The sequence below is a fragment of the Canis aureus genome, chromosome 14 (assembly GCF_053574225.1).
Source record: "Canis aureus isolate CA01 chromosome 14, VMU_Caureus_v.1.0, whole genome shotgun sequence".
NCBI lineage: Eukaryota > Metazoa > Chordata > Mammalia > Carnivora > Canidae > Canis > Canis aureus.
The window spans coordinates 29,481,418-29,507,613 of NC_135624.1; the positions used below are offsets into that span (position 1 = coordinate 29,481,418).

Consider the following 26,196-nt stretch of genomic DNA (forward strand, 5'->3'; position numbering starts at 1 on the left):
CCTGAGGCAGAGATGAAAATGCCAGTAAATTGGATAATCTAGCTCTAGAGTCTGTATTCTTACCTGTACTGTTGTCAACTAAGAGAAGGGAACCTCGTCACAAAGTTGGCTTAGAAGCCCCGTCTCCTGATGGATTCCTGTTGCATTTTTCCCTTGGAAATTTGTTTCCATTTCATTTAACTTGGATTTGAAAAATATCCTGGTATGGCTGCTACATTTCTCAGACAACCTTGTGGAAACCAACTGGTTTGCATAGGTTCCTGTCATTAATTCAGGAGCACATTCAATATTAATTGAAAGAAAGAATAACAAGAAAGAGTAACAGCAGTGTCACTAATCAACCAAGATCACCAGAATGCAGTTTAGTCTCCTCCGCAGGAGCTTTTAGTGTCATTACATCTATGTAAACAGATGTGAACATAAAGAGTTCCCATACTTCTGCAGAAAAGGTACTTTAACATCTTAGGCTGTAAATGTTTTGTTTTGTTTTGTTTTGTTTTTATAGTTGAGCAGCCTCAGAACCAGTACCTCAGTAACAGTATTTGAGCCTAAGTCCCAAATCCCCTGGATTCCTTACATGATTGCATACTACTTCTCCAGCACTACCATCGAAAGCAAAATCATACTATGGAAACAGTCCCATCCCCGTTTCTTTATGCCTCCTTATGTTTTTGCATTTTCATAATGAAGAAAAATGGGATGTAAGCCTTTTGAATCTACAACTCAGGAAATTTAAAAGGCAAACCACAGAACAGATGGTTGGCTACGAGTTGGAGGTTAGGGAACAGAAGAAAGGGATGAAGGCAGTCAAAAGGGACAAACTTCTGGTTGTAAGATTAATAAGTCCAGGAGATGTAATATCCAGCATGGTAACTATACTTAATAATGCTGCATTGTATATTTGAAAGTTGCTTACAGAGTAGATCTTAAAAGTTCTTACCACAAGATGGGGGCACCTGGGTGGCTCAGTTAGTTAAGTTTCTCTTGATTTTGGCTCAGGTTGTGATCCTCAGAGGCGGGGGCAGGGGGGCGGGGGGGCAGTGGTTCTGTGCTGAGCATGGAGCCTGCTTAAGATTCTCTCTCTCCCTCTGCCCCCCTCCCCCTACCTTGCCCTGCCTCCACACTTGTGCATGTGCTCTCTCTCTTTCTCTTGAGGGGAGGAAGATTCTTATCACAAGAAAAAAAATTGTAACTATGCAAGAAAATGGATAGTAACTAAATTTGGTCTGGTAATCATTTCACAATCTATACATAAGTCATTTATGTTGTATACTTAATACACAGTTACAGTTAACTATCCCTCAATAAAATTGGGGTAGGGGTGATAAATCACGAATCATGGCAGCCCTTTCTCATTACAGTGTCCTTCTGCCCTTCTAGAAGCATCATTCCTTCTCAGCACATCTGCCAGGGGGTGTTCTTCTGGGTCACAATGAACATTTCAATTGTTCTCACCTACTGTAAAATCTCACTACAGGTATTAAAACTGAGGCCCACAGAGGAAAATGACTTTACCAAGTTCAGTTGATCCTCAAATCCAGGTTTGGGAGCCCATTTCAACGTTCTCCTCACTGTATCATGCTGCCTTTATAGAAACAAAATCTCATTTCCCACAAGTATCTATTTTTGTCTATTTTCCTAAGCCATGGAGTCATAGCACTCAAATTCATTTAAAAACTATGGAAGAAAAGTGTAAATTTAACTTAGTCTATTTTTAAGGCATTAAGAGATTACAAATTATCTTAGAATAAACTGGAACGTATTCCAACCTTATTTAGCACAAGAGGGAACACAGGCTACGGCTGAGCCCCTCATCTCCCTGCTCTCCTAACACTGAGGGATGAGTTGGTACTTGACAAATGGCTGCCTGGTAGAAAGCATCTCCCCCCACCCTCCATTATTATCCAAATCCCTCACAAGAGGAATATACCCTCAAGAATGGGGCCTGGTAAAAAGTGCTTAGAGTCTGGGCTGAAGCAATGCCCTTCTGATTCCATTTATCAGTGGTGGTGGTAGTGGCATCTTTTGAAGTGGCTTCCTTCAGCCTTGGCAGGAGCTCAGAACCACCAGCGTAGGAAGACCTACCACCCACAGCCTCCATGAGGCTCCTCAAGGAGGGGGCACCCCACAGCTGGGGCTAGGCCTTGCTGAGAGTAGGCTGTGCCAGGGAAGAAGAGAAGGAGAACCTGCTGACTCATGCCTTTGGCTACTTCTAAATTATTAGGAATTTCCTGCACCAGGGATTACATGCATAATTTATCCTTCTAGGATAAGAGAAGTCATGAGCTTTTTTCTAAGAGGGAAGAAAGAATTTACTTTCTTTGAATGTTTTAGAGATGTTTTATCTCCTACCTGTATATATTCCATTAGCCCCTAGAGATCCACTTTCACCCTTCCCTATGCTGCCATGTTCCCTAGGAGGCTGGTCTCCTATAAACTATATCAACGGACTCCCTTGCCATCAAGCTGCCAGGTGGCTTTGGCTGGTTGGAGGCACTAGTAAGAGACATAAAGGGCTAGAAAGGAGTAAGACCAAGCTATGTATTACTGTAGTCCTCTTTCTCTGCCAGGTCCCCTTGGGTTGGTTGAGTCCGTTTTTAGTGGTCAAGCCCTGCCAAGCCACTCTCTCCATAGAGTTACCTTCTCCTGTCATTTGCTGAAGTCTTAGAAGAGGTGCCTGTCCAGTGCCACTCTGACAATCTTTCTAAGCCAGGCCTTGGACTTCAAATGTTAAGTGATACACAGATGAAGAAAGAGAACTGATGATGCCTGTGTTGGAGCCTTGAACAACAAAGGTCAGTGGCTCCTAGTAAATTCCTGAAGCTATACTAGTACTATCCTTTTTCAGGTCTTGATTCTTCTTTGCATCCTTAAATGCTATGATCACCCACATTCAACTGAGGAAGAAGTAACTTGTTTGAGGTAACACAATTATAAAGCAGAAAATTTGAGATTGAAATTCAGATTTGTTCCCAAAACACCGGGATCCCTGGGTGGCGCAGAGGTTTAGTGCCTGCCTTTGGCCCAGGGCGCGATCCTGGAGACCCGGGATCGAATCCCACGTCGGGCTCCCGGTGCATGGAGCCTGCTTCTCCCTCTGCTTATGTCTCTGCCCCCCTCTCTCTCTCTCTCTCTCTCTCTCTCTGTGTGTGTGTGTGATTATCATAAATAAATAAAAACTAAAAAACAAAAAAAAAACACCACCATACTGCTTAGGAGTCTATTACCTGTACAAAGAGACTTGGACTCAATCTGTTGTTAAAAGCTGAGTAGGTTCACTGGAGATGTCTACCTGGTGCCTGGAAATAGGGGAAAATACAAAATAAAGAGCAATTTAGAAAATCACTACAACCAATAGAATTCTTTTTTTGTACAGAAGAGAAACTGATCATCTTTGTATAAAACTGTGGTCATTTGCAAAAGACTTTTCATTCTCATGTCTAATTCTCTTCTCACATTTTTCGCTGTTCTGAGAGTAACTAGAGAAGGAAGCAGATACTTATACCTTATTAACAATGGGATTTTGTAGTATATGGTATCTGCTACAGAATGAATATTTGTGTCTCCCCCCTCCCAGTTCCATTTTGAAAACCTAATGACCTAGGTGATGGTATGAGGAGGTGGGGCCTTAGAGAGCTGATTAGGTCATGAGGATAGTGCTCTCATGAATGGTACTTGTGCCTTTTTTAAGAGACTCTGGAGAGCTTCTTGCCCCTTCTTCCACATGAGGACCCAACGAGAGGGGACTTTCTATGAACCAGAAGGCAGGTCCTCACCAGACACTGAATCTACTGGCACTGGGATCTTGGCATCCCTAGCCTCCAGTACTTTGAGAAATTTCTATTCTTTAAAACTATTTTTGTCCCATTTGTCAGATGAGGAAATAAAAGGCAACACGGGCCAAGTCATAATTGAAAAAGGCAGACCCAAGAACTAGAATTCGGTTCATGTGCTCTTTTTGGCTGCACTAATATTCCTCAACAAAAATGCTATTGGCATCCTTGAGACAATCCAAAACTACAGGCACTGGTTGAAAATCTCAAAAGAACATGAACCTATTACTGTATATTTGTATTCAACTTTTCCTCTTGAATTCCTATACTCAGTCTTTTGGTCCTAAACATGGTAGAAAACATCTTTGTTGCATTTTTTAGAATTAATCTATTTTAAATTGACATATTTTGCATGTAATATATTTTTCAGGTATATAAACTAATGACTCCATATTTTTATACACTGCAAAAGATCCCCATATCTGGTTAACATTTGTCACCTTATATGGTAAAAAAAATTTTACAAAATTTATTCTTGTGATGAAAACTTAAGATTTACTCTTAGCAACTTGCACATATACAATACAGTAGTAGCCAACTTGCTGTCTGTTATATCTTCACTTTGTTGCTGTGTCTAAGAAGTGACAGATGCCAGTAGAGGTGTGGGATCCTATATGAGGAAATCCCAGTATCTGACATTGCAGAGCCTTCTACCTGCCACCTCTGAGACACCAGTCAGTGAGGAGTCACAGTGTAGGAGACCCAAGAGATACCTGGGAAAGAATGCATATTAGTGCCACATAATGTAAAAGCTCAGTTATTAAATGTTTATTGAGTGTATAATGATGCCCGGCACACAGTGAATACAGTGGTAAATAAAACTGAAAATTTCTGGCTTTCCTTGAGGGAAGAAAAGGTAAATTTAAGTGGAAAAAAGAATTTAAAAGCTATTCAGGATAACTACTATAGTTATAAAATAATAAAAATGATACTATGGGCAGCCCGGGTGGCTCAGTGGTTTAGCGCCACCTTCAGCCCAGGGCGTGATCCGGGAGACCTAGGATCAAGTCCCATGTTGGGCTCCCTACATGGAGCCTGCTTGTCCCTCTGCCTGTGTCTCTCATGAATAAATAAATAAAATCTTTTTTTTTTTAAATGGTACTATGGATTTAAAAAATTAACTGGTGGATTTTTAACATGGTTCTGGGACAACTGGGTATCCTTATACAAAAGAATAGAGCTGGAACTGCTTCACACCACACACAAAAATTGACTTACGTGGATAATAGAAGAAAACCCTTATGACCTTGGGTTAGGCAATGGTATCTTCTACATGACACCAAAAGCACCAGCAATGGGACAGAAATAATTAGGCTCTATCAAAAGAAAAGAAAACTGTTGCAAAGTAGACATCAAGAAAGTAAAACTACAAATCAGAACAGGAAAAAAATTTTTGCAAATCATGTATCTGCTAAAGCACTTGTATCCGAAGTATATAAGAATGCTTACATTTAGGTCACTTTTTTACTATTTAAATTTGCATTTTCTTTCCTTAGAGCCATTTTTTAAATGGGCAAAATGCTAAAGAATCCCCTTTAAGTGTAATAAAAAGGCCAAAGATGTGAAAATTATGAAAGAAAAATTTCACTGGTAAAAGCAATCATAAAGTAAAGATAGTCGGTTAATTATTTACAGGCCTACCTCAAGAAATGAGAAAAATCTAAAAAAATCTAACCATACTCCTAAAGAAACTAGAAAAAGAACAAAATCCACAGTTAATGGAAGGAAATAAAGATCAGAGTGGAAATAGAGAATTAAAAAATAGAACAGATAAAGGAAACCAAGAGCTAGGTCTTTGAAAAGACAAAGTTGATAAATCTTTACCCAGATTTATCAAAAGAAGAGAAGAATCAGTCAGAAATGAAAGAGAAGTAACAAGCAATACAGAAATTAAAATAATTATAAAATAATATCTAAGTTGGGATATAATTTTTTGAACTATAATGGGATCTTATAACTACCCTATAAATTGGACAACCTAGAAGAAATGGATAAATTCCTGGAAACATACAATTGTCTGAAACTGAATCAGGAATAAATAGAAAACCTGAACAGACCAATTACTAGTAAGGAAATTGAACCAGTAACCAAAATACTCCCATCAAACAAAATTACAGCACTGGATGGATTCATAGGTACGTTTTACTTTTTAAAAATATTTATTTGAAAGAAAGCAAGTGCACAGAGCGGCATGGGTAAAGGGGGGAGAAAGAGTCTTAAGCAGACTCCACACTGAGCGTGGAGATCAACTCAAGGCTCTATCAATCTCAGGACCCTGAGGTCACAACGTGAGCTGAAACCGAGCCAGACACACTCAACTGACTGTACCACCCAGGTACCCCTCACAGGTGCATTTTAACAAATGTTTTTAAAAGAGTTAATACCTATTCTCAACTATTTCAAAAATAGAAGAGGAAAGAAAGCTTCCAAATTCATTCTGCAATACCAGCAATATCCAGATAGCAAAACCAAAGACACTACATTAAAAAAATAAAAAAGAAGAAGAAATCTATCGGCCACTATCCTGATAAGCATAGATGTAAAAATCCTCAATATATTAAAAGGATCATTCACCACAATGAAGTGGGAGTTATTCCAGGGATACATGGGAGGTTCAATAGTCACAATCAATGTGACAAATTAACAAAAGGAAGGATAAACACCACATGATCATCTCAATAGATCCAGAAAAAATATTTGACAGAATAAAAACTATCAACACAATGGCTTTAGAGGGAATACCTCTCAACATAAGAAAGGCCATATATAAAACACCCACAGCTAACATCATAATGATGAAAAAATGAAAACTTTTCCTCTAAGATCAGGAAAAGAAAAGTATGTCCTCTTGCCATTTTTATGCAACATAGTACTGGAAAGCCTAACCACAGCAATCAGCAATTCTACAGGAAAAAGAAAAGGCATCCAAATTGATAATTAAAACAGTCACTATTTGCAGAGGACCTGATGCTATATATAGAAAACCCTAAAGATTCCACTAAACTACTAGAACTAAGAAATGAATCCAGTAAAGGCTAAGGACACAGACTTAATATAAAGAAATCTATTGAATTTTAATACACTAATAACTACCAGAAAGAGAAATTTAAACATTCTCATTTATAATTGAACCAAAAAGAATAAAATACCTAGGAATAAATTTAATCAAGGAGCAAAAGGTATATATTCTGTAATGAAATTGAAGGTGAAACAAATAGAAAAGTATACTATGTTCATGGAATGGAAGAAATAATATTAAAAATGTCCATCATACCCAAAGCAATCTGTTTTTAATGAAATCCCTATCAAAATACCAATAGCATTTTTTTTTTCAGAATAGAATAATCCTAAAATTCACTTGAAACCACAAAAGATCTCAAATAGCCAAAGCAATTCTGGGAAAAAACAAAGCTGGAAGTATCACAACCCCAGATTTCATAATATACTATAAAATTATAGTAACCAAAACAGTATGTTACTGGCACAAGAACATATAGATTAATAGAACAGAATGGAGAGACCTGAAATAAACCCATGGTTTTATGGTCAATCTTTGACAAAGGAGGCAAGAATATATGGTGGGGAAAAGAGTCTTTTCAATAAATGGCATTGAGAAAACTGGACCACTTTCTTATAACATGCACAAAAATAAAGTAAAAATGGATTAAAGACCCAGCTATGAAATCTAAAACCATAAAAACCCTAAAGAAAACATAGGCAGTAATCTCTTAGAAACTGGCTTTAGCAATATACTTATGGATAAGTCCCCTTAGGCAAGAAAGAGAAAAGCAAAAATAAACTATTGGGACTACACCAAAATAAAAAGCTTTTGCAAAGGAATCCATCAACAAAACAGGGAGAATGGGAGAAGATATTTTCAAATGATGTATCTGATAGGGGCTAATATCCACAATAAAAGAATTTATACAATACAACAGAAAAAAAAATGACTTAAAAAATAGGTAGAGAACCTAATTAGACATTTTTTCCAAAGAAGATCTGCAGATGGCCAACAGACACATGAAAAGGTGCTCACCATCACTAATCACGAGGAAAATGCAAGTCAAAACTACAATGAGATCTTACTCTAGTCAGAGTGGTTACTATCAAAAAGACAAGAATTAACAAGTATTATAAAAGATTTGGAAGAAGGGGAACCCTTGTACACTGTTCATAGGATATAAATTGTTACCCTGAGGAAAACAGTATGGAGATTCCTCAAAAAATTAAAAATAGAACTATTTTACTATGATTCCAAAATTCCACTACTGGGTAGTTACTCAAAGAAAATGAAGACACTAATTCAAAATGACATATGCACCCCCATGTTTATTGGAACATTATTTGCAATAGATATTTATAAGATAAGGAAGCAACCCAACTGTCTATTGATAAATTAATAAATAGGATATGGAATATCTGGAATATTACTCAGCCATAAAAGGAATGAAAGTTTATTTGCAACAACATGGAGGGACCTATGGTATAAGTGAAAAAAGTCAGAGAATGATAAATACCATATGATTTCACTCCTATGTAGAATCTCAGAACAAAAGTAATCAAAACAGAAATAGACTCTTAAATACATAAACTGATTTCCAGAGATGAGGAAGGTGGAGGATGGGCAAAATAAGTGACAGGAATTAGGAAGTGCAAACTTCCAGTTATAAAGTGAGTCATGGAGATAAGAAGTACAGTCAATAATATTGTAATAATGTATGGTGGCTATAATAAGAGATGGTGGCTACACTTATTATGGTGGGTATTGAGTAATGCACAGAATTGTTGAATCAATATACATCTGAAAATAACATAAGGTGTATGTCAACTCTACTTCAATAATAAATATAGAAAAAATGTTTCTTTTGAAAGGAATATGAGATGAGTGACTACTCCTAAAGTGCAAAGCCTTTCATGCACTGCTTTTGTACTGTTAGTAAAAGACCAACATAGTAGAAAAAGCAGAATTTTTAAAAGTGGGGGGAAAAGGGCAAAGAATTTGAATAGACATTTCTCCAGAGCAGATATACAAATGACCAGTAAGCACATGAAGAGGGCCAACATTCTTCATTAGGAAAATGCAAATCAAAAGCACAATTGAATACTATTTTACACTCACTAAAATGGCTTAAAAACAAACAGAAAACAGCAAGTGTTGACAAGGAGATAGGACAAATAGAACCTTTGAACTTGTTGGTGGAAATTAAAAATTGGGCAGCTGCTGTGGAAAGCAGTCTGGCAGGTCCTCACAAAGTTAAACATAGAGTTGCCATATAATCCAGCAATTCTACTCCAAGGCAAACACCCCCAAATGAAAACATGGTCTGCATAAAAACTTGTAAATGAAAGTTGCATTATTCATAATAGCCAAATGGTAGAAACTGAAATGGTAGATGAATTGGTGAACAGATTATATCTACACAGTAGAATGGATATAACATTGTGACACCTGCCACAACTTGGGTGAAAAATGAAAGAAACTATTTACACAAGGCCACATGTTATATGAGCCATTTATATGGCATGTCCAGAAAAGGTAACTCAGTAGAGGCAGGAAGTAGATTAGTGGTTACCAGATTTTGAGGAAAAGGGGAAATAGGAATGATTCCTAATAGTTGTGGGGCTTCTTATGGCAGTGATGAAAATGTTCAAAAGTTAGGTAACAATTGTTGCACAACTCTGTGAATACACCAAAAAGCACTGAAATATATCCTTTAAAAAGTTAAAGTTTATGGAAGATGAAATAAATATATTTCAATAAATTTGTTATAAATAAAGTAACTGGCAGGGGCACAGAATTACTCAGTCCCCACCCCTGCTCCTAAATAATAAGTGATGGATGTGAGTTTATATTTCAAGTGTGCATGTTTGTATGTGCATATGTTTTTTGAAAACCTGAAGCAAAAGTCCTGGAATATACAGTGTAATGTTGGAGGAGGAGCTCCAGAGCCTGACAGCTTAGGTTCATAATAGATGCTATGACTTCCCAACTACAGAATCTCAGACAACTTCGTTAACCTCTCCTAGTTCCAGGTTTCTTCCTAGCAAATAGGGAAAAACAGTACTTCTTTGTGTATGTGCATACGTGTGTATGTGTGTGTATGTATATTAAAACAATGTTTACAGTGGTTCAGTATGTTAACTGTTATTATTATTGTGATTATTATTACTCTCCCAACAGAACTGGATTTAACCTGAACATTATGGAAAGGTGACCAAGGCTTCTCTCCCTTCCTATTGACATTTGATAAATTTCTGTCTGCTGCTGATGTTTCTCTCACTGTTCCAATTTCTAGAATTCGTTGCCATCCCAACCCCACCCCTGAGTTTCCAGGGATTGCTTTGCTTTAGGGATGAAACTGCACAGAAGGAATAAGTATGGGGACCACTGGAGTCCCACTTGTGTCCCCCAATTTCTCCAACCTTCTGTCCCCAAAGCTGAGTCTTAGCAGCAGTATTCCTGGAATCTGCTTTATCCCCTATGTAATTTCCCAGCAGGCTTCTAAAAATATCTCTTTAGATTGAACCATCACCTGCTTTGGGGTAGTTCGAGACTTACCAAACAGTTCCATCTCACTCTGGGAGAAGCAAAGCCAAGGTGATGAAGAGGAAAACACAGTGGGGTAGAAGCAGGCTGGATCATCCTTAAAGCTCTGGAAGAAAATGAACATGGCTGATAAAGGAAAGTGAGTACGTACATGTGTCCCAGGAATAATCACGACACCCACCACCACCATGTTGTGCCTAGGCCCCTGAGTCAGAAACTTGTTCATTGAACACTTGCTCTGAGCCAGGCCCAGAATGAGTAAGTTCTAGAGAAACCTAAGTTAGCAACAGGGGCAAAGGGATAGATGTCTACATAAACAGAGTCTATTATCTGAGACATGGGGAAGGGTGGCAAAATAAGTGAAGGGGATTAAGGAATGCATGCATGTGTGAATACTAAACAGTATTTACAGTGGTTCAATTTATGTCAACTTATTTTGATGGTGAATATTCTCCCAACAGCACCAGACTTAACCTGAATACCATGAAGGGGGTGGATTACTAGAGGAAGCCACAGCAGTAGACCCCCACCGAGAATTGTATTCCTTTCTTGGCCTCCCATCTCTCTGATATTTTATATGAATAAACTAATTTATTAGATAGTTTGAACCCAGCTCAGTCTGTATCCAAAATTAGTCTCCCATCTTCTATTTATCTCTGTGGGGCTCCCCTGGAGGTATTCGAGGAGGGATAGAGGAACCCTAACAGAGATATTACTTTAAGGAGGAAGGAATGAGATTTACAAACTTTGAGGGCATAGCATCTTAATAAATTGTTGACAATAAGCAAAAACAGCCTGACAGGTTTCACAGGCAAGGCTCACCTTTAGATTGACAAACATTTTCTGAACACCCTCTCTAGGCCACATGCTGGAAATACTCTTTGTTGAATGGCCAGCCCCTGCAGGCCTTGTTCCCTGTCCTCAATGTACAGGTAGGGTAGTGAATCCTAGATCTACGGCCTTTGTTTGCCAGGCCAGCCCCCACAGAGCTGAGGGATGATCCTTGCCCCACCTGCTAGAAAATCTCTCTGCATTCATCATGAACATCTACAGAAAAACTCCAGATAGGAGGGGATTAGGGCATGTATGTTAGATATGGCAAAGCCACAAGAGGCTTTAAGTATTTGAAGATCCTTCAGAGAGCGAAATGTGATAAAGTGTCAGACTCAATTTTTAAAAAGAAAGAAAATGTAAGTGTGGCTTTAGAGAGCTTTTCTTCATTGAGAAAGTTTATGAGCAAGGATTTGACATGCAGGCATTGAAGCTGCTCTTCCCTGTACCTGTTTTATTCCCTCTGTTCTCTGTCGGCAGAACTGTTAGTGCAAAACTAGGAACTGACATTAGCCCTACCTTAACCTCAGTTAAAAAGAAATAATAGCTGAAAATGTCCCTAACGTAGAGAAGGAAATAGATCTACAGATCCAATAAGTCCAGAAAAGTTCAAACAAGATGAACCCAACAAGGTCCACATCAAGACATATAATAATTAAAATTTAAGATAAAGAATCTTGGGCATCCAGGATGGCTCAGCGGTTTAACGCTGCCTTCGGCCCAGGGCATGATCCTGGAGACCCAGGATCGAGTCCCATATCGGGCTCCCTGCATGGAGCCTGCTTCTCCCGTCTGCCTCTCTCTCTCTCTCTGTCTCATGAATAAATAAATAAAATCTTAAGAAAAAAATAAAAATAAATATTTTTAAAAAGATAAAGAATCTTAACATTAATAATGAGTTGCCTGCAAAGGAAACCCCATAATGCTATCAGTAGATTTTTCAGCACTAACTCTGCAGGCCAGATGGGAGTGGCATGATATATCCAAAAGGAAAAAACCTACACCCAAGAATACTCTATGTAGTAAGGTTAACATTCAGAATAGAAATGGTTTCCCAGAAAAATGTTAAAGGAGTTTACTACTACTAAACTGACCTTACAAGAAATGCTAAAATGACTTTTTCAAGTAGAAAAGGAAGGTCATAACTAGAAGAAAAATATGAAAGGGGGATACCTGGGTGGCTCAGTGGTTGAATGTCTACCTTTAGCATGATCCCACGGTCCGGGGATTGAGTCCCACATTGAGCTCCCTTCAAGCAGTCTGCTTCTCCCTTTGCCTATGTCTCTGCCTCTCTGTGTCTCTCATGAATAAATAAATAAAATCTTTAAAAAACAAAAAGTGTAAAATATTATATCATATTATATATACATAGAGTGATACAGGAAAAACAGTGTTTGAACTTAAGTGACCATCCACTTAATACAGATTTAGGATGTTATATATGAAACTCATGGTAACCGCAAACCAAAAACCTGTAAGAGAGACACAAAAAAATAAAAAATCTAAGTGTAACACTAAAGAAAGGTTATCAATCACAAAGGAAGAGAGCAAGAGACAAAGAACAGAGGCAGACTATTAAAAAACAACCCAGAGAACAATTAGTAAAATGGTAATAAGTACATACCTATCAATAATTACTTTAATGGACTGAATGCTCTAGTCAAAAAGACAGAGGGTGATTAAGTGGATTAAAAAAAAAGAGCCATCTATGTGCTGCCTACAAGAGACTCACTGCAGACCTAAAGACATGCAGAATGAAAGTGAAAGGATTGGAAAAACATGGCATGCAAATGGAAGTGGAAAATAAAAAAGCCAGGGTAGCAATACTTCTATCAGACAAAATGACTTTAAAACAAAGACTATAACAAAAGACCAAGAATGGCAACACATAATGATAAAGGGATCAATTCAATAAGAGGATATAACAATTGTAAATTCTATGCACCTAACATAGGAGCACCTAAGTACACAACACAAATATTAACCAACAGAAAATCTCCTACTGTTATTGTATTACCGACAATTTCTCCCTTAAACACCCCACATACATCAACAAATAGATCATCCAGACAGAAAAATCAATAAACAGTGGCTTTGTGTGACACATTAGGCCAGATATATACAGATATATATCTAGATATAAATAAATAAAACATTCCATCCAAAAATAACAGAATATAAATTCTTTTCAAGTCCAGATGAAATATTCTTCACGTATGGTCACAAAACAAGTCAATAAATTTAAAAAGATGAAAACCATATAAGCATCTTTTCTGACAACACTGGCATGAATCTAGAAGTTAATTACAAGAAATAAACTGGGAAAAAAACAGTGTTAACATGCTAAAACAACAAATGGGTCAACAAAGAAAGCAAAGAGAACATTTTTTTAAATGCCTAGAGCAAATGAATATTAAAATACAATGATCCAAAATCTTTGAGATGCAGCAAAAACAGTTCCATGAGGGAAGTTTATAGCAATACAGATCTCCATCCAGAAACAAGAAAAATCCCAAACAATCTCAATTTGTCCCTAAAGGAACTAGAAAAAGAACAATTAAAGCTCAAAGTTAGAAGAAAAGAAATAATAAAGATCAGAGTGTAAATAAATGAAAGAGACTTTATCCAGTCTCTATTCTATAGAGTTGATACCTATGTAGTCTATACAGACATATGTATAGTCATATATATACATACATACGCATGTATATATATACAGACATGCATGTGTATGTATGTATATATATGTGTGTATTTTTAAAAGATTTTGAGAGTGAGTACATGAGCAGGGGGAGGAGCAGAGAGACAAGCAGACTCCCACTGAGCGCAGAGCCCAATGCAAGGCTTGATCCCCCCACCATCAGATCATGACCTGAGCTGAAGTCAGACACTTAACCAACTGAGCCCCCCAAGTGACCCCCAAGAGTTGGTTCTTTGAAAAGATTAACAAAATTGGGATGCCTGGGTGGCTCAGTGGTTGAGCGTCTGCCTTCAGCTCTGAGTGTGATCCCGGAGTCCTGGGATTGAATCCCAAATTGGGCTCCCTGTGGGAAACCTGCTTCTCCCTCTGCCTATTTCTCTGATTCTCTCTGTGTGTCTCTCATGAATAAATAAATGAAATCTTAAAAAAAAAAATCAACAAAATTGATGAACTTTAGCCAGACTCATCAAGATAAAGAGAGGACTTGAATTAAAAATGAAGAGAACTGACACCACAAAAATACAAAGGATTATGAAAAACTACTACAAAGAAGTATGTGCCAACAAATTTGGCAACCTAGAAGAAATGAATAAATTCCTAGAAACATACAACATTCTAAAACTAAACCAGGAAGAAAGAAAATCTGAAAAGACCAATTATTACTAAGAAAACTGATTCAGTAATCAAAATCTCCCAACAAACAAAAGCCCAAGACTGGATGGATTCACAAATACATTCTAAAAAATGTCTCAAAAAGAGTTAGTGCCTATTCTGTTCAAATTATTTAAAAAAATAGGAATGAAAGCTTCCAGATCAGCATTACCCTGATACCAAACCAGACAAAGACACTTAAAAACAACAGGAAAAAGAAAAACAAACAAACCTCACTATGGGTCAATATCTCTGATGAACATAGATGCAAAAATCCTCAAGAAAGTATTACCAAACTGAAATCAAGAATATATTAAAAGTGGGGGTTATTTCAGGCATGTACATGTGGCTCAAGATTCACAAATCAGTGCGACAAATTAACAAGAGGAAGAATATTCACCATATAATCATCTCAATAGATGCAGAAAAAGAATTTGACAAAATACAATAACGATTCATGATAAAAGTGGGTTTGGAGGGAATACACTTCAATAAAATAAAGGCCATATATGAAAAACCCATAGCTAGCATCATACTCAATGGTGAAAAACTGTCACTATGTACAGATGACCTGATACCATATAGAAAACACACTCCATGCTTCTTTTCTGGCCACAATGCTATGAAACTAGAAGTCAACCACAAGAAAAAATCTAGAAAAAGCACAAATATATGGAAGTTAAACAGCATGCTATTAAACAAGGAATGGTTAATAAAGAAACAAATGAAAATGAAAACACAATGATCCAAAATCTCTGCAATGCAGCAAAAGTGTCTCTAAGAAGGAAGTTTATAGCAACAAAGGCTTACCTCAAGAAGCAAGAAAAATCTCAACTTTATACCTAAAGAAGCTAGGACAAACAAAATTCAAACTCAGCAAGAGGAAGGAAATAATAAAGATGAGAGCAGAAATAAGTGAGATAGAAACGGAAAAAACAATAGAGCTGATCAATGAAATCAGAAGCTGGTTCTTTGAAAAGATCAATTGATAAACCTCCAGCAAGACACATTAAAAAAAGAGAGAGTGGACCCAAATAAACAAAATGACTAATGAAAGAAGAGAGGTAACAACCAATACCACAGAAATACAATTATAATATTATGATAAACCTATATACCAAAAAACTAGACAACTTAGAAGAAATGGATAAATTCTAGAAACATATAACCTGCCAAAACTAAAGTAGGAAATAAGAAAATTTGAACAGACCAAATAACCAGCAATGAAATTGGTCAGTAATCAAAAAACTTTTAACAAACAAAAGCCCAAGATCAGATGGCTTCACAGGTAAATCCTACCAAACATAAAGACATAATACCCATTCTTCTAAAACTATCCCAAAAAATACAAGAGGAAGGAAAACCCAAATTCATTCTATGAGCTCAGCATCACCCTGATACCTAAACCAGATAAAGGCCATATAATCATTTCAGTAGATGCCAGAAAAAGCATTTTACAAAGTACAGCATCCATTCATAAAAACCCTTTGCAAAATAGGTCTAAAGGGAACATAATAAAGGTTTCATATGAAAAAACCCATAGCCAACATTATACTTAATAGGGAAAAACTCAGAGCTTTTCCCCTAACATCAGGAACAAGACAAGGATATCCACTCTCACCACTTTTATTCTAGTACTGGAAGTCCCAGCCACAGCAGTTATACAATATAAAGAAATAAAAGGCATCCAAATTGGTAAGAAGGAAGTAAAACTCTCATTATTTGCAGATGACATCATACCCTAAATAGAAAATCCTTAAGATTCCACCAAAAAATAACAAAACAAAACAGCCTACTAGAACTGAGAAATGAATTCAGTTTAAGGTTACAGGACACAAAATAAATATGCAGAAGTCTATCACTTTTCTATACACTAATAATGAAGCAGCAGAAAGTGAAATTAAAATAATTCCACTTACAACTGCACCAAAACAATTAAATATCTAGGAATAAACTTAAAGAGGTGAAAAATCTGTACTCTGAAAACTATAGAACACTTATTAAAGAAATTGAAAATGACACAAATAGACATTCCATGCTCATGCATTAGAAGAATAATGTTAAAATGTCTATACAACCCAAAGCAATCTACACATTTAATGTAATCCCCATCAAAATACCAGCAGCATTTTTCACAGAACTAGAACAAACAATCCTGAAATTTGTATGAAACCACAAAAGACCTCTAATAGCCAATGCAATCTTAACAAAAACTGAAGTACCACAATTCCAGATTTTAAGTTATATTACAAACTGGTAGCAATTAAAATAGTATAGTACTGGCATAAATGTATACATAGATCAACAGAATAAAATAGAAACCCTAAAAATGAACCTGCAATTACATAATTAGTCTTTGACAAAGTGGGAAAGAATATACAATGGGGAAAAGAGAGTTTCTTTAATAAATGGTTTTGGGAAAATTGGACAGCCACATGCAAAAGAATGAAACTAGACCACTTTCTTTCACCATACAGAAAAATAAACTGAAAATGGATTAAAGGCCTAAATGTGAGACCTAAAACCATAAAAATCCCTAAAAAGAGCACAAGCAGTAATGTCTCTGACATTGGCTATAGAAACATTTTTCTAAATATGTCTCCTGAGGCAAGGGAAATAAAAGAAAAATAAATTTGGGACTACCTGAAAATAAAAAGCTTCTGCATAGTGAAGGAAATAATCAACAAAATGAAAGGGCAATCTACTGAATAGAAGAATATATTTGCAAATGATATACCTGATAAAGGGTTAGTTCCAAAATTTATAAAGATCTTATACAACTCAACACCAAACAAACAAAAACACACAAAGACTCCAGTTTAAAAAGAGGCAGAAGACATGAACAGACATTTCTCCAAAGAAGACATCCAGATGGCCAACAGACGCATGAAAAGATGTTCAACATCACTCATCATCAGGGATACAAATCAAAACCACAATGAACTATCACCTCACACCTGTCAGAAAGGCTAAAATCAAAAACACAAGAAACAAGTGTCGGCAAGGATGTGAAGAAAGGGGAACCTTCTTACACTGTTGGTGAGAATGCAAACTGGCGCAGCCACTCTGGAAAACAGTATGGAAATTCCTCAAAAAGTTAAAAATAGAGCTACTCTATGACCCAGCAACTCCACTTCTAGGTATTTATCCAAAGGATACAAACATAGTGATTCAAAGGGGCACCTGTACCCCAATGTTTATAGCATTATCAATAGTAACCTAATTATGGAAAGAGCCCAGATATCCATCAATAGATGAATGGATAAAGAAGATGTGAGTTACACACACATACACACACATGCACACACACAGTGGAATATTACTCGCCCATCAAAAATAAATGAGATCTTACCATTTGCAATGACAAGGATGAAACTAGAGGGTATTATGCTAAGTGAAATAAGACAGTCAGAAAAAGACAATTATTATGATTTCACTCATATGTGGAATTTAAAAATCAAAACAGATAACATAGGAGAAAGGGGGGAAATAACTCAAAATCAGAGATGGTGACAAACCATAGGAGACTCTTAATTCTAGGAAACAAACTGAGGGTTGCTGGAGGGGAGGCAGATAGGGAAACGGAGTAACTGGGTGATAGGCATTAAGGAAGGCACTTTATGTAATGAGCACTGTGGTATTATATGCAACTGATGAATCATTAAACTCTGCCTCTGACACTAATAATACACTATATGTTGATTAATTGATTTTAAAGAAAAATATTTTATGCCAAAAAATGCATCAAAAATATAATGGGGCAAATGGATAGATGAACAGATATGTGACAAATTAAGCATGCTATAATGTTAATAGTAGAATCCATATCATGGGTATGTGGGTGGTATGTCAAATTCTTGTAAATTTGCTGGAGGTTTGGAAATTTTTATTAAAAAATTGGTGGAAAAAAAATTAAATAAAATAAAAAAGGGGCCAAAGAACTGAAAAGACATTTTTCCAAAAAGATGTATAGATGGCCAACATGTACATGAAAAGATGCTTAACATTACTCAATTTTCTTTTGATATACTCATTTTTTTCTTATTGGTTTATAAGTACACTTTATATATGCAGGATAATTCTTTCTGACATATATATTTCTGTATACCACTTGCCACTAAGCAGGGTGATACAAAGAAATGTTATTTTCAATATTTACATTATCAATCTTTTTCTGCCCAGGACTAGGTCTTAAATATGTTTATGTTTAGTACTTGTTACACATTTTATAATTTCATTATTTTTGCTTAAACATTTGATATAGCTAAAATTTATTGAAGTGTGTGATGGAAGTTAGGAATTTTTAAAATATTTTTGGTAAAATAAAGACAAATTATATTTAATACTTATGTCTCTTTTTAAAAACTTTCACTTCAAAATTTGCCTCGGTTGATGTTTTAGAAATATTTAGTCACTGTCAATATAAGATATGTAAGAAAAAATAGAATATATGGCTGTTTCAGGAAATTTACAAATTGTCAGGGAGATAATAAAGATGTAAATAGTGTGTTATGGTAATTATGGTAATTGTGCAATTTTAATGAAGGCCAGATGAAGGGCAACTTTTGGGAAAAGTGAGAATTAAATTGAGCTTCAGAGGATGAGTAGCATTCGGTAAAGTGGAAAGGAGGAGAGAGGGCGTGAAGGACAGAAGGAATGACAAGGGAAACAGTGGGACATAGCAGCAGCTAGGAGACAAAGGTGAGTTAGGGCATTGAGTTGAACAGGAACAGAAGATGAAATTAACTAGGGGATCTGTTGTAGTTGATGGTGAGCAGCTAATCTGGTTTCTTTTCCCATTTACATTCAGTTTGCAACCAAATTTGACAATTTTTAGATTTTATTTACTTTATAGAGTGAGATACAGAGTGTGAGCAGGGGGAGGGGCAGAGGGAGAAGGAGAGGGAGAATCTCAAGCAGACTCTGAGTGTGGAGCCAGACGTGGGGCTCTATCCCACGGCCCCAAGACCATGACCCCAGCAGAAATCAGGAGCCCAGTGTTTAACTGACTGAACCAGGAACCTCAGAATTTGACAACTTTTAAAAAATTGAGTCAACCATTGTTCTAAACTAGGGAAATCAAAGGAGAGAATACCGTTTTCAACTAGGGTGCCAACAATTTGTATAATTCATTCCTGTTTTCATTTGCACATTCATTCATCAATTCCATCCATTTTTCAGCTGGAAACATTTTTTTATTTTCATTGAACATGGTTGTAATCTCTGATGTGCCAGGCACTTTGCAAAGCACTGGGGATATAAAGATGAACAAACCTGATCCCTGCTCTGGAGGAGACTCACAGTAGTGGGGAGACAAGAATGCAACGCAGCCGATAGGCTGCAGGCTGTCATAGAGGAGTGTTACCCAGGCTGTAATGCTATGTGGGGTTCTCAGAAAAGCTCCATAGTCATTGGCATTGAGCTGATCTCTGAAAGTGAGTAGTAGTTTGAGAAGGTGTAGGGTACGAGGTGGTCTTTTGGAATTGGAGCTGGTTCATGGTATGTGTTGGGGGAGGTCATCAGGAAAGTCCCTACTCCACCATTTGTTCCCCATCAGTGGGTAGCTTTGTTCAGCAGGCATTTAGTCTACCTACATCTCTCCTTCTGTACCAGTATATGCTTGACACCACTGGTCAGTCACTAGAAAATCTATCAGTTGGATATCACCTGGGCATCTATGCATAAAAAGGAACAGAATCATGGTAGGTGACATTTTTTTGAATGCTTATAATGTGCCAGACACTGTTTTCATCATTTGTGCTTATTTCATCCACACAGCAACCCTCACAACATCTTACTGTGCAGCTGAGGAAACAGAGACCCAGAGCTGTTTAGGAAATTGCCCCAAACTCCTGAGTACATACTAGTGAAGACAGGATTCAGACTTAGGCAGCCAGACTCCAGAGCGTGCGCTATTGATACCAAATCCATTCTGCCTTGAGTTCATTGTGATTAAGGAGAGACACCACAGCTCTGACCTAGAGTTATTTACCATTGATGGTTCTTCTCCTAGAAGGCTCGGACTAACCCAGAAGAGAACACTGAAAAGCGAAAAGGATCACAGAATAGGTGACTGTTGGATGTTAGGATTTTTAAGGCAAACATGGTGTGGAGTTCAGATGAAGGAGTTACGATATCATTTTTTATTGGTTAAATAAGAGATGCATGCATAGTCTGCTTAAGAATAATATATCGATCCTGTCGATTTGGTTGCTTTTCTATTGCATTTACTCCAAAATGAATGCAAGTGGGGTTTTTTGGTTTATGCATAATTCTCGAGGACTCTGAATACAAACAATTATTTGGGATTGCACAAGGCTTCCAAAATTATCGTCTAAGTAAAAATGCATCTTATTTTTATTTTTTAAAAATGCATCTTTTAGATAAAACCTCAGAGCTTGCTGAAAGCATCTTCATGTTATCTAGCTTGAGAGGATGACCAGCAGATGCAGCAATGAGACTAGATCTCAGCTTCCTCCCAGCCATCCTGTTCCCACAGCACTAATAATTCATCAGGTGCAGTGGCTATCTGTGGGATCATTGCTATATAAACCCATGCCTAGAAACTATTCAGTTTGACCCCACCTAGGAAAAAAGTAGCATTTGGGAGAGCAATCAGAAATTCAATCAGAATGGTCAATGGTGGTCTAGCTTTCAGGATGGCCTAACGCTGACTCTCATGTGGGGCAGTTGTGTAAACTCTGCATGATTTAACATCATCATGAAGAGCCGAATGCCTAAACTAATGGCTGGTGATCAGCCCTATAATGCAATTTGCTTAGCTCTTCATATTTTCAATGAATGAATAACATACCAAAATGTAAATATTGAAAGATTTCTATGAAATATCTTGTCTTTCAATTTCTTGTAAAAAATCAAAAGAACTGACAACCATAGTCCACATTTCCGCATGGCAAAGACCCACCATAGCTGACTTGAAGCTACATGATTTAGATGGGACATTCCTTTCCCTGTGCTCAACCCAGTGCCTGTGTCACTCAAGTTATCTATCTGGCCCCTAGTTGGGATTTGTTTTGAACACTGATCTGGAGCATTGGGAAGAAGATACCTGATCTTCACATAGTGCCCAACACTTTTTTTATGACTACATACTAAATTATCACTATGGCAAAGCTGATGACTGATCTATGGCTAATGCACACAGCAAGTGTTGAACAACCATCATATGTGTTTATGTTTCTATTCATAATTGTGTTTAGTCTTTTATTTCGAAACATAAATCAAAGCCCTTCAGAAGGGTTTCTCTTTCAGTTGCTGTGATTAATGCAAGAAATTGTATGTGAACTACTGAGTTCCCTGGGGTGAAATTCAAATACTCCTGCAATGTGCAAAGAATACTCATGCTTCCTAATACTAATAAGCAGACAAGAAACACCCTATTAGCAGAGAGAATAATCTAACTAAAACACTGTGTATATGGCTATGTGTAAAAACTATCCTGAGCAACTGGAAAAGCATCTAGATGGAAGGGAGGCCTATAATTAAATCTTATCCTGAGATACAGGAAAGCAAAAGTTTGACTTGTTAAGACATGGGTATCATTGTATATTTTTGAAACCATGGTTCTTTTAATTAAATATAATAGGCTTTCAGGCAAAATTCACATGACAAGGTTTTCACATGTTTAGCCACCTGGCAAAATCTTATCAGTCATAGCCACATCAAGCAGCTTCTGTGAAGCATTTAAACAAAGCTCCATCTCTCCTTTGTAGCTCTCTGTGATGATCTCCATCCTTGGTGGTCGTATTTATTTTACTGAATTAAGATTATTAGTTGAATGTCAGTCTTCCAGTTTTGATGGTGAGCTCTTGGATAAAGCTTTTTTATTTTTTTTCACACACCGTGTATCTGCCCAATGAAAACAATTAATATTATTGAAAGAAAATGGATGGATAAACAAGTTAATGAATATTTAATAATTAGGTATTAGGCACATTGTGGGAGGCAACTGTATATCTGTGAACACAGCCCTGGGTAGAGTCAGAATACTTGGAATTGAATTTCGGATCCAGTATGCAGCTCTGAGACACTGAACAAGGAATTTTGCAGATGGACAGCTATATTTCCTCATCTATTTACCGAGCAGGGCTATGATAAACATCTCATGGCATAATGCCTATAAAGTTAACTTTAAACTGTTAAGTGCTCATCAAGTAAAGGAGCTCATGGAGATGAAGAATTCTATCACTTTCAGAAACTAATAACAATAAATTCCATTCTTTTTAATAGCTCTCTTGGCTAAAACTTGCAAACATGGCCAATAACTTTCTTGTTTTTATATTTGTCACTGGGGCCCTCTCAACAGAGATTTGCCTTAGTGTTGATGTTGTTTCCACGGGTTCCACTGTGAAAAACCAAGATGGCGGTGTACACGTCAAACTGCTCAGACTTGAAGTTAGATTTTTGGCAGGAGCTGGGAATGGAAACAAGGAAGTTTGAAGACAGTAGAGAGAAAGTTATCAAGGGATCCCAATTAAAGAATACAAAAGAAATCTAAGCAAATTCTTACCATTTATAACGGGAGAGGAGGAGAATATACGTAGAGGTGAGAATGATGTGCTAAAATCCTTGTTTATCCACATAAAGCACGTGACCTTGGAGCCTCGATATTCTCACGTGTAAATTGGGAATGAGGATAAATAGGCTTTCAGGTGTCAGGCATTAAATGACAACCTATCTAGAGCATCTGGTACAACATCTGGCACATTCTTTCTAGAGGAAGTGTTCAGTCTCCCTGTGAATGCTGAAAACAGAGTGCTAGATTGGCAGTCACGGTTTAGCCTGAGGGAAGATTTAATGTTGCTTTTCACGTGGGACACAGCCCCGGCAGTCTTCAAGGGAAGTTATTGCATCTGGCCCCAGAAGCAGAGCTGACATTTTTGACAGGGCCTTAAGTACAGCTCTCCCTGGGGTGTCATAACCGAGACAAGATGGGGCAGGTGGCAGTAATTGGCATCACATCCACTCAGGGATTGGATATAACCTGGATTATCATGGAATTCTTTTTTTTTTTTTTTAAAGAACAACTTCTATGAATCTTAGCCAGTTCTAAACCCTTTGATAATTATTTCTATCATCAATTACACAGCTGAAGGTTGAAAGGAAAGGCGGTATTTTCTTAGGAATAAGACTTGACCCTATAGTTCCCATAGAGAGCAGTGTGGTGTTAACAGCTACCAGTTTGCCAGCCCTGTTTTACTGTTCACACTTACCAACCAGTGCTCAGACCCACAATCCAGCCAGGTGGATGGAGCCACAGGTGCCACTCTGCTTCCTGATACACTCCAGGTGACCTCTGTGACTCCACGTTCCTTGGACACACCATGCTCTTTCATATCCTCATACCTAGCTGCTTGTGATTCTTCAACTTAAAAAGAATTCTCTTGCCTTTCCCACTTCTAATAATGTGCATCTTTAGAAGGCAGCAAAGACTAAACCTAGAACCTAGGGCACACTGCTTGTCCTTTCTAGTCCTCAGATTTGCTACATGCAAAATGGAAATAAAATCTAGCATAGAGAGCCAAAATCAGGCTTCAAGATAGTATGTGCAAATGGCAACACACAGTGTGGCAGAAATAACCATGGGGGTGTTTAGGGCTCTTGAACCAGCCCTGCTCTTCCCCTTGCCATTAATAGCAGCACAATGTTGCATTAGTTTAAGAAGAAAGAGAAATAGATAGGTAGAGGGGGAGAGAGGGAGAGAGATACCCAAACCAACACTTCAATGTGAAATTGGCTGATAGTTTGATGGAGAGACAGAGGATATGGTTACTTTGCCTAGCATCATTCACCTTCAACACAGGTCACTTTTCAGCTCTATCTAAAAGCCTAATTATATCCTGAGTGGAAAAATAAGAAGATATAACATTTATAAAGAAATAGGATCGGGGGATCCCTGGGTGGCTCAGCGGTTTAGCACCTACCTTCAGCCCAGGGTGTGATCCTGGAGTCCCGGGATCGAGTCCCATGTCAGGCTCCCTGCATGGAGCCTGCTTCTCCCTCTGCCTGTGTCTCTGCCTCTCTCTCTCTCTCTTTCTCTTTGTGTGTGTGTGTCTCTCATGAATAAATAAATTCTTTAAAAAAAAAAAAAAGAAATAGGATCAAATAAATAGTAATCATTTTTAAAGGTCTGTCTCTGTATTTAGCTAGGGTTCTACAGAGAGACAGACCAATAAGAGAGGGATGTGTGTATGTGTGTGTGTGTGTGTGTGTGTGTGTGTGTGTGTACAAAATCTGTCATAAGGTACTGGCTCATGAGATTATGAAAACTACGAAATCCTCTGATGTGCCATCCACAAACCTCTCAAAGCCCTGTGAGGCAGAGAGCTGATGGTGTAGGTTCCAGTCCAAGTCTGAAGACCTGAGCACCAGAAGCATGAGGACAGAAGATTAATGTCCCAGCTTCAACAGTAAAGTGAACTCAACCCTCCTCCACTTTTTTGCTCCATTCAGGCCCTCAGAGGGTCAGATGATGCCCACCCACACTGGAGAAGGTCATCTCCTCTACTCGGTCCACCGATTTAAATGCTAATCACTTCCAGAAACAACCCTTACAGACACACCTACTAATAATGCTTAATCAGCTATCTGGGCAGCCCTTGGCCCAGTCAAGTTGACACATAAAATTAGCCATCATGGTCCCAAAGGCTTAGGCCAGGCAGGCATTTGTGAAGAGTGAGGGACTGTGGAAGCACCTGCACTCTGCTTCTGGAGAGGAGGTCAATCCAGTTCTCATTCAGGGACACAGGAGACGGGGCTTATGCAAAGGACATCCTCCTTTCACCTCACATTAGGAATCATTGATTTAGCAAGTATTTAGTAAGCATCCACTCTGTATCAGGTAATGGCAAGCAAAGATGACAAGATGATATTGAAGTCCCTGCTCTCGTCTAGATGACACCTTAATGTAGGAAAACATATCCACACTAATGTACTGTAACCATGAAAGCAGTATATGTGAAGCTAAGAAAAAAGGAGAGGAAGAACTATGGTAGACTGGGGAGGGGGCCATAGAAAAAGCCTGAGAGGGATGGGATTTCTTAGAAACAAAGAACTGACTTTCCAGTAAGGCAACGTGGATATTTTCTCACTCTCCTTTTCTTTTTAGTTATAAAAGAAAACATGAAAACTTCCCATTTGAAAGTAATCTCAGACAATAAGTCTTCACTTACTACTTCCTGTCAGGAGAGTCCAGAAATAATAAAATCACAGTCCTGGTGAAAGTGGGCATGGCTCAGCCATCCTCAGAGAGCAGGGAATGAATATTCAGATCTGGAAGCTACGATAGATTTGGTTGTTGTCAAGAAGACAGAAAAGCAGAAGAATACATATTTAATGATAATCCCTTATAGATAAGCAGAAGCCTTTTTTTCTAAATTATTAATACAGATAACAATTGGAGTAATAACAATGATGATAATAGGGCTATTAACTATGTGCCAGTTCCTGTTTGAGGCACATCCTGTGCATAATATCATTTCATGCTGATAACAGTCTGTTTTATTCACATAAGTATCCAAAGGGCTTTGTCTAAAGAGCCATGAAAAACTGTGAATTGGTTCTGGTAGGTACAACTCTCAGAGAAGCTAAAGGAGTGGAGCAGGCGGGAGGGT

General features: G+C 37.6%; 1 protein-coding gene across 40 annotated transcripts in view; it reads right to left on the bottom strand.

Moving 5' to 3' along the window:
• LOC144283320 (uncharacterized) overlaps positions 1–26,196 on the bottom strand; it is a 297,695-nt gene that overhangs the window by 15,585 nt on the left and 255,914 nt on the right. For 22 of the 40 annotated variants that reach the window (XR_013351844.1, XR_013351842.1, XR_013351843.1 and 19 more), the window contains 4 exons: positions 10,393–10,486; positions 5,052–5,149; positions 3,228–3,299; positions 64–260 (listed from right to left, as the gene is read on the bottom strand). Coding sequence is in view for 24 of the 40 variants with exons in the window: in XM_077847227.1 (XP_077703353.1) it covers positions 3,248–3,299; positions 5,052–5,149; positions 10,393–10,486 (244 nt within the window). In the remaining 16 variants the exon portion in view is untranslated. Of the gene's footprint in view, positions 1–63; positions 261–3,227; positions 3,300–5,051; positions 5,150–10,392; positions 10,487–22,152; positions 22,433–22,625; positions 22,998–23,093; positions 23,328–26,196 lie in introns of those variants that run through there. The other 18 variants (XR_013351836.1, XR_013351837.1, XR_013351840.1 and 15 more) reach the window with 6 other exon arrangements.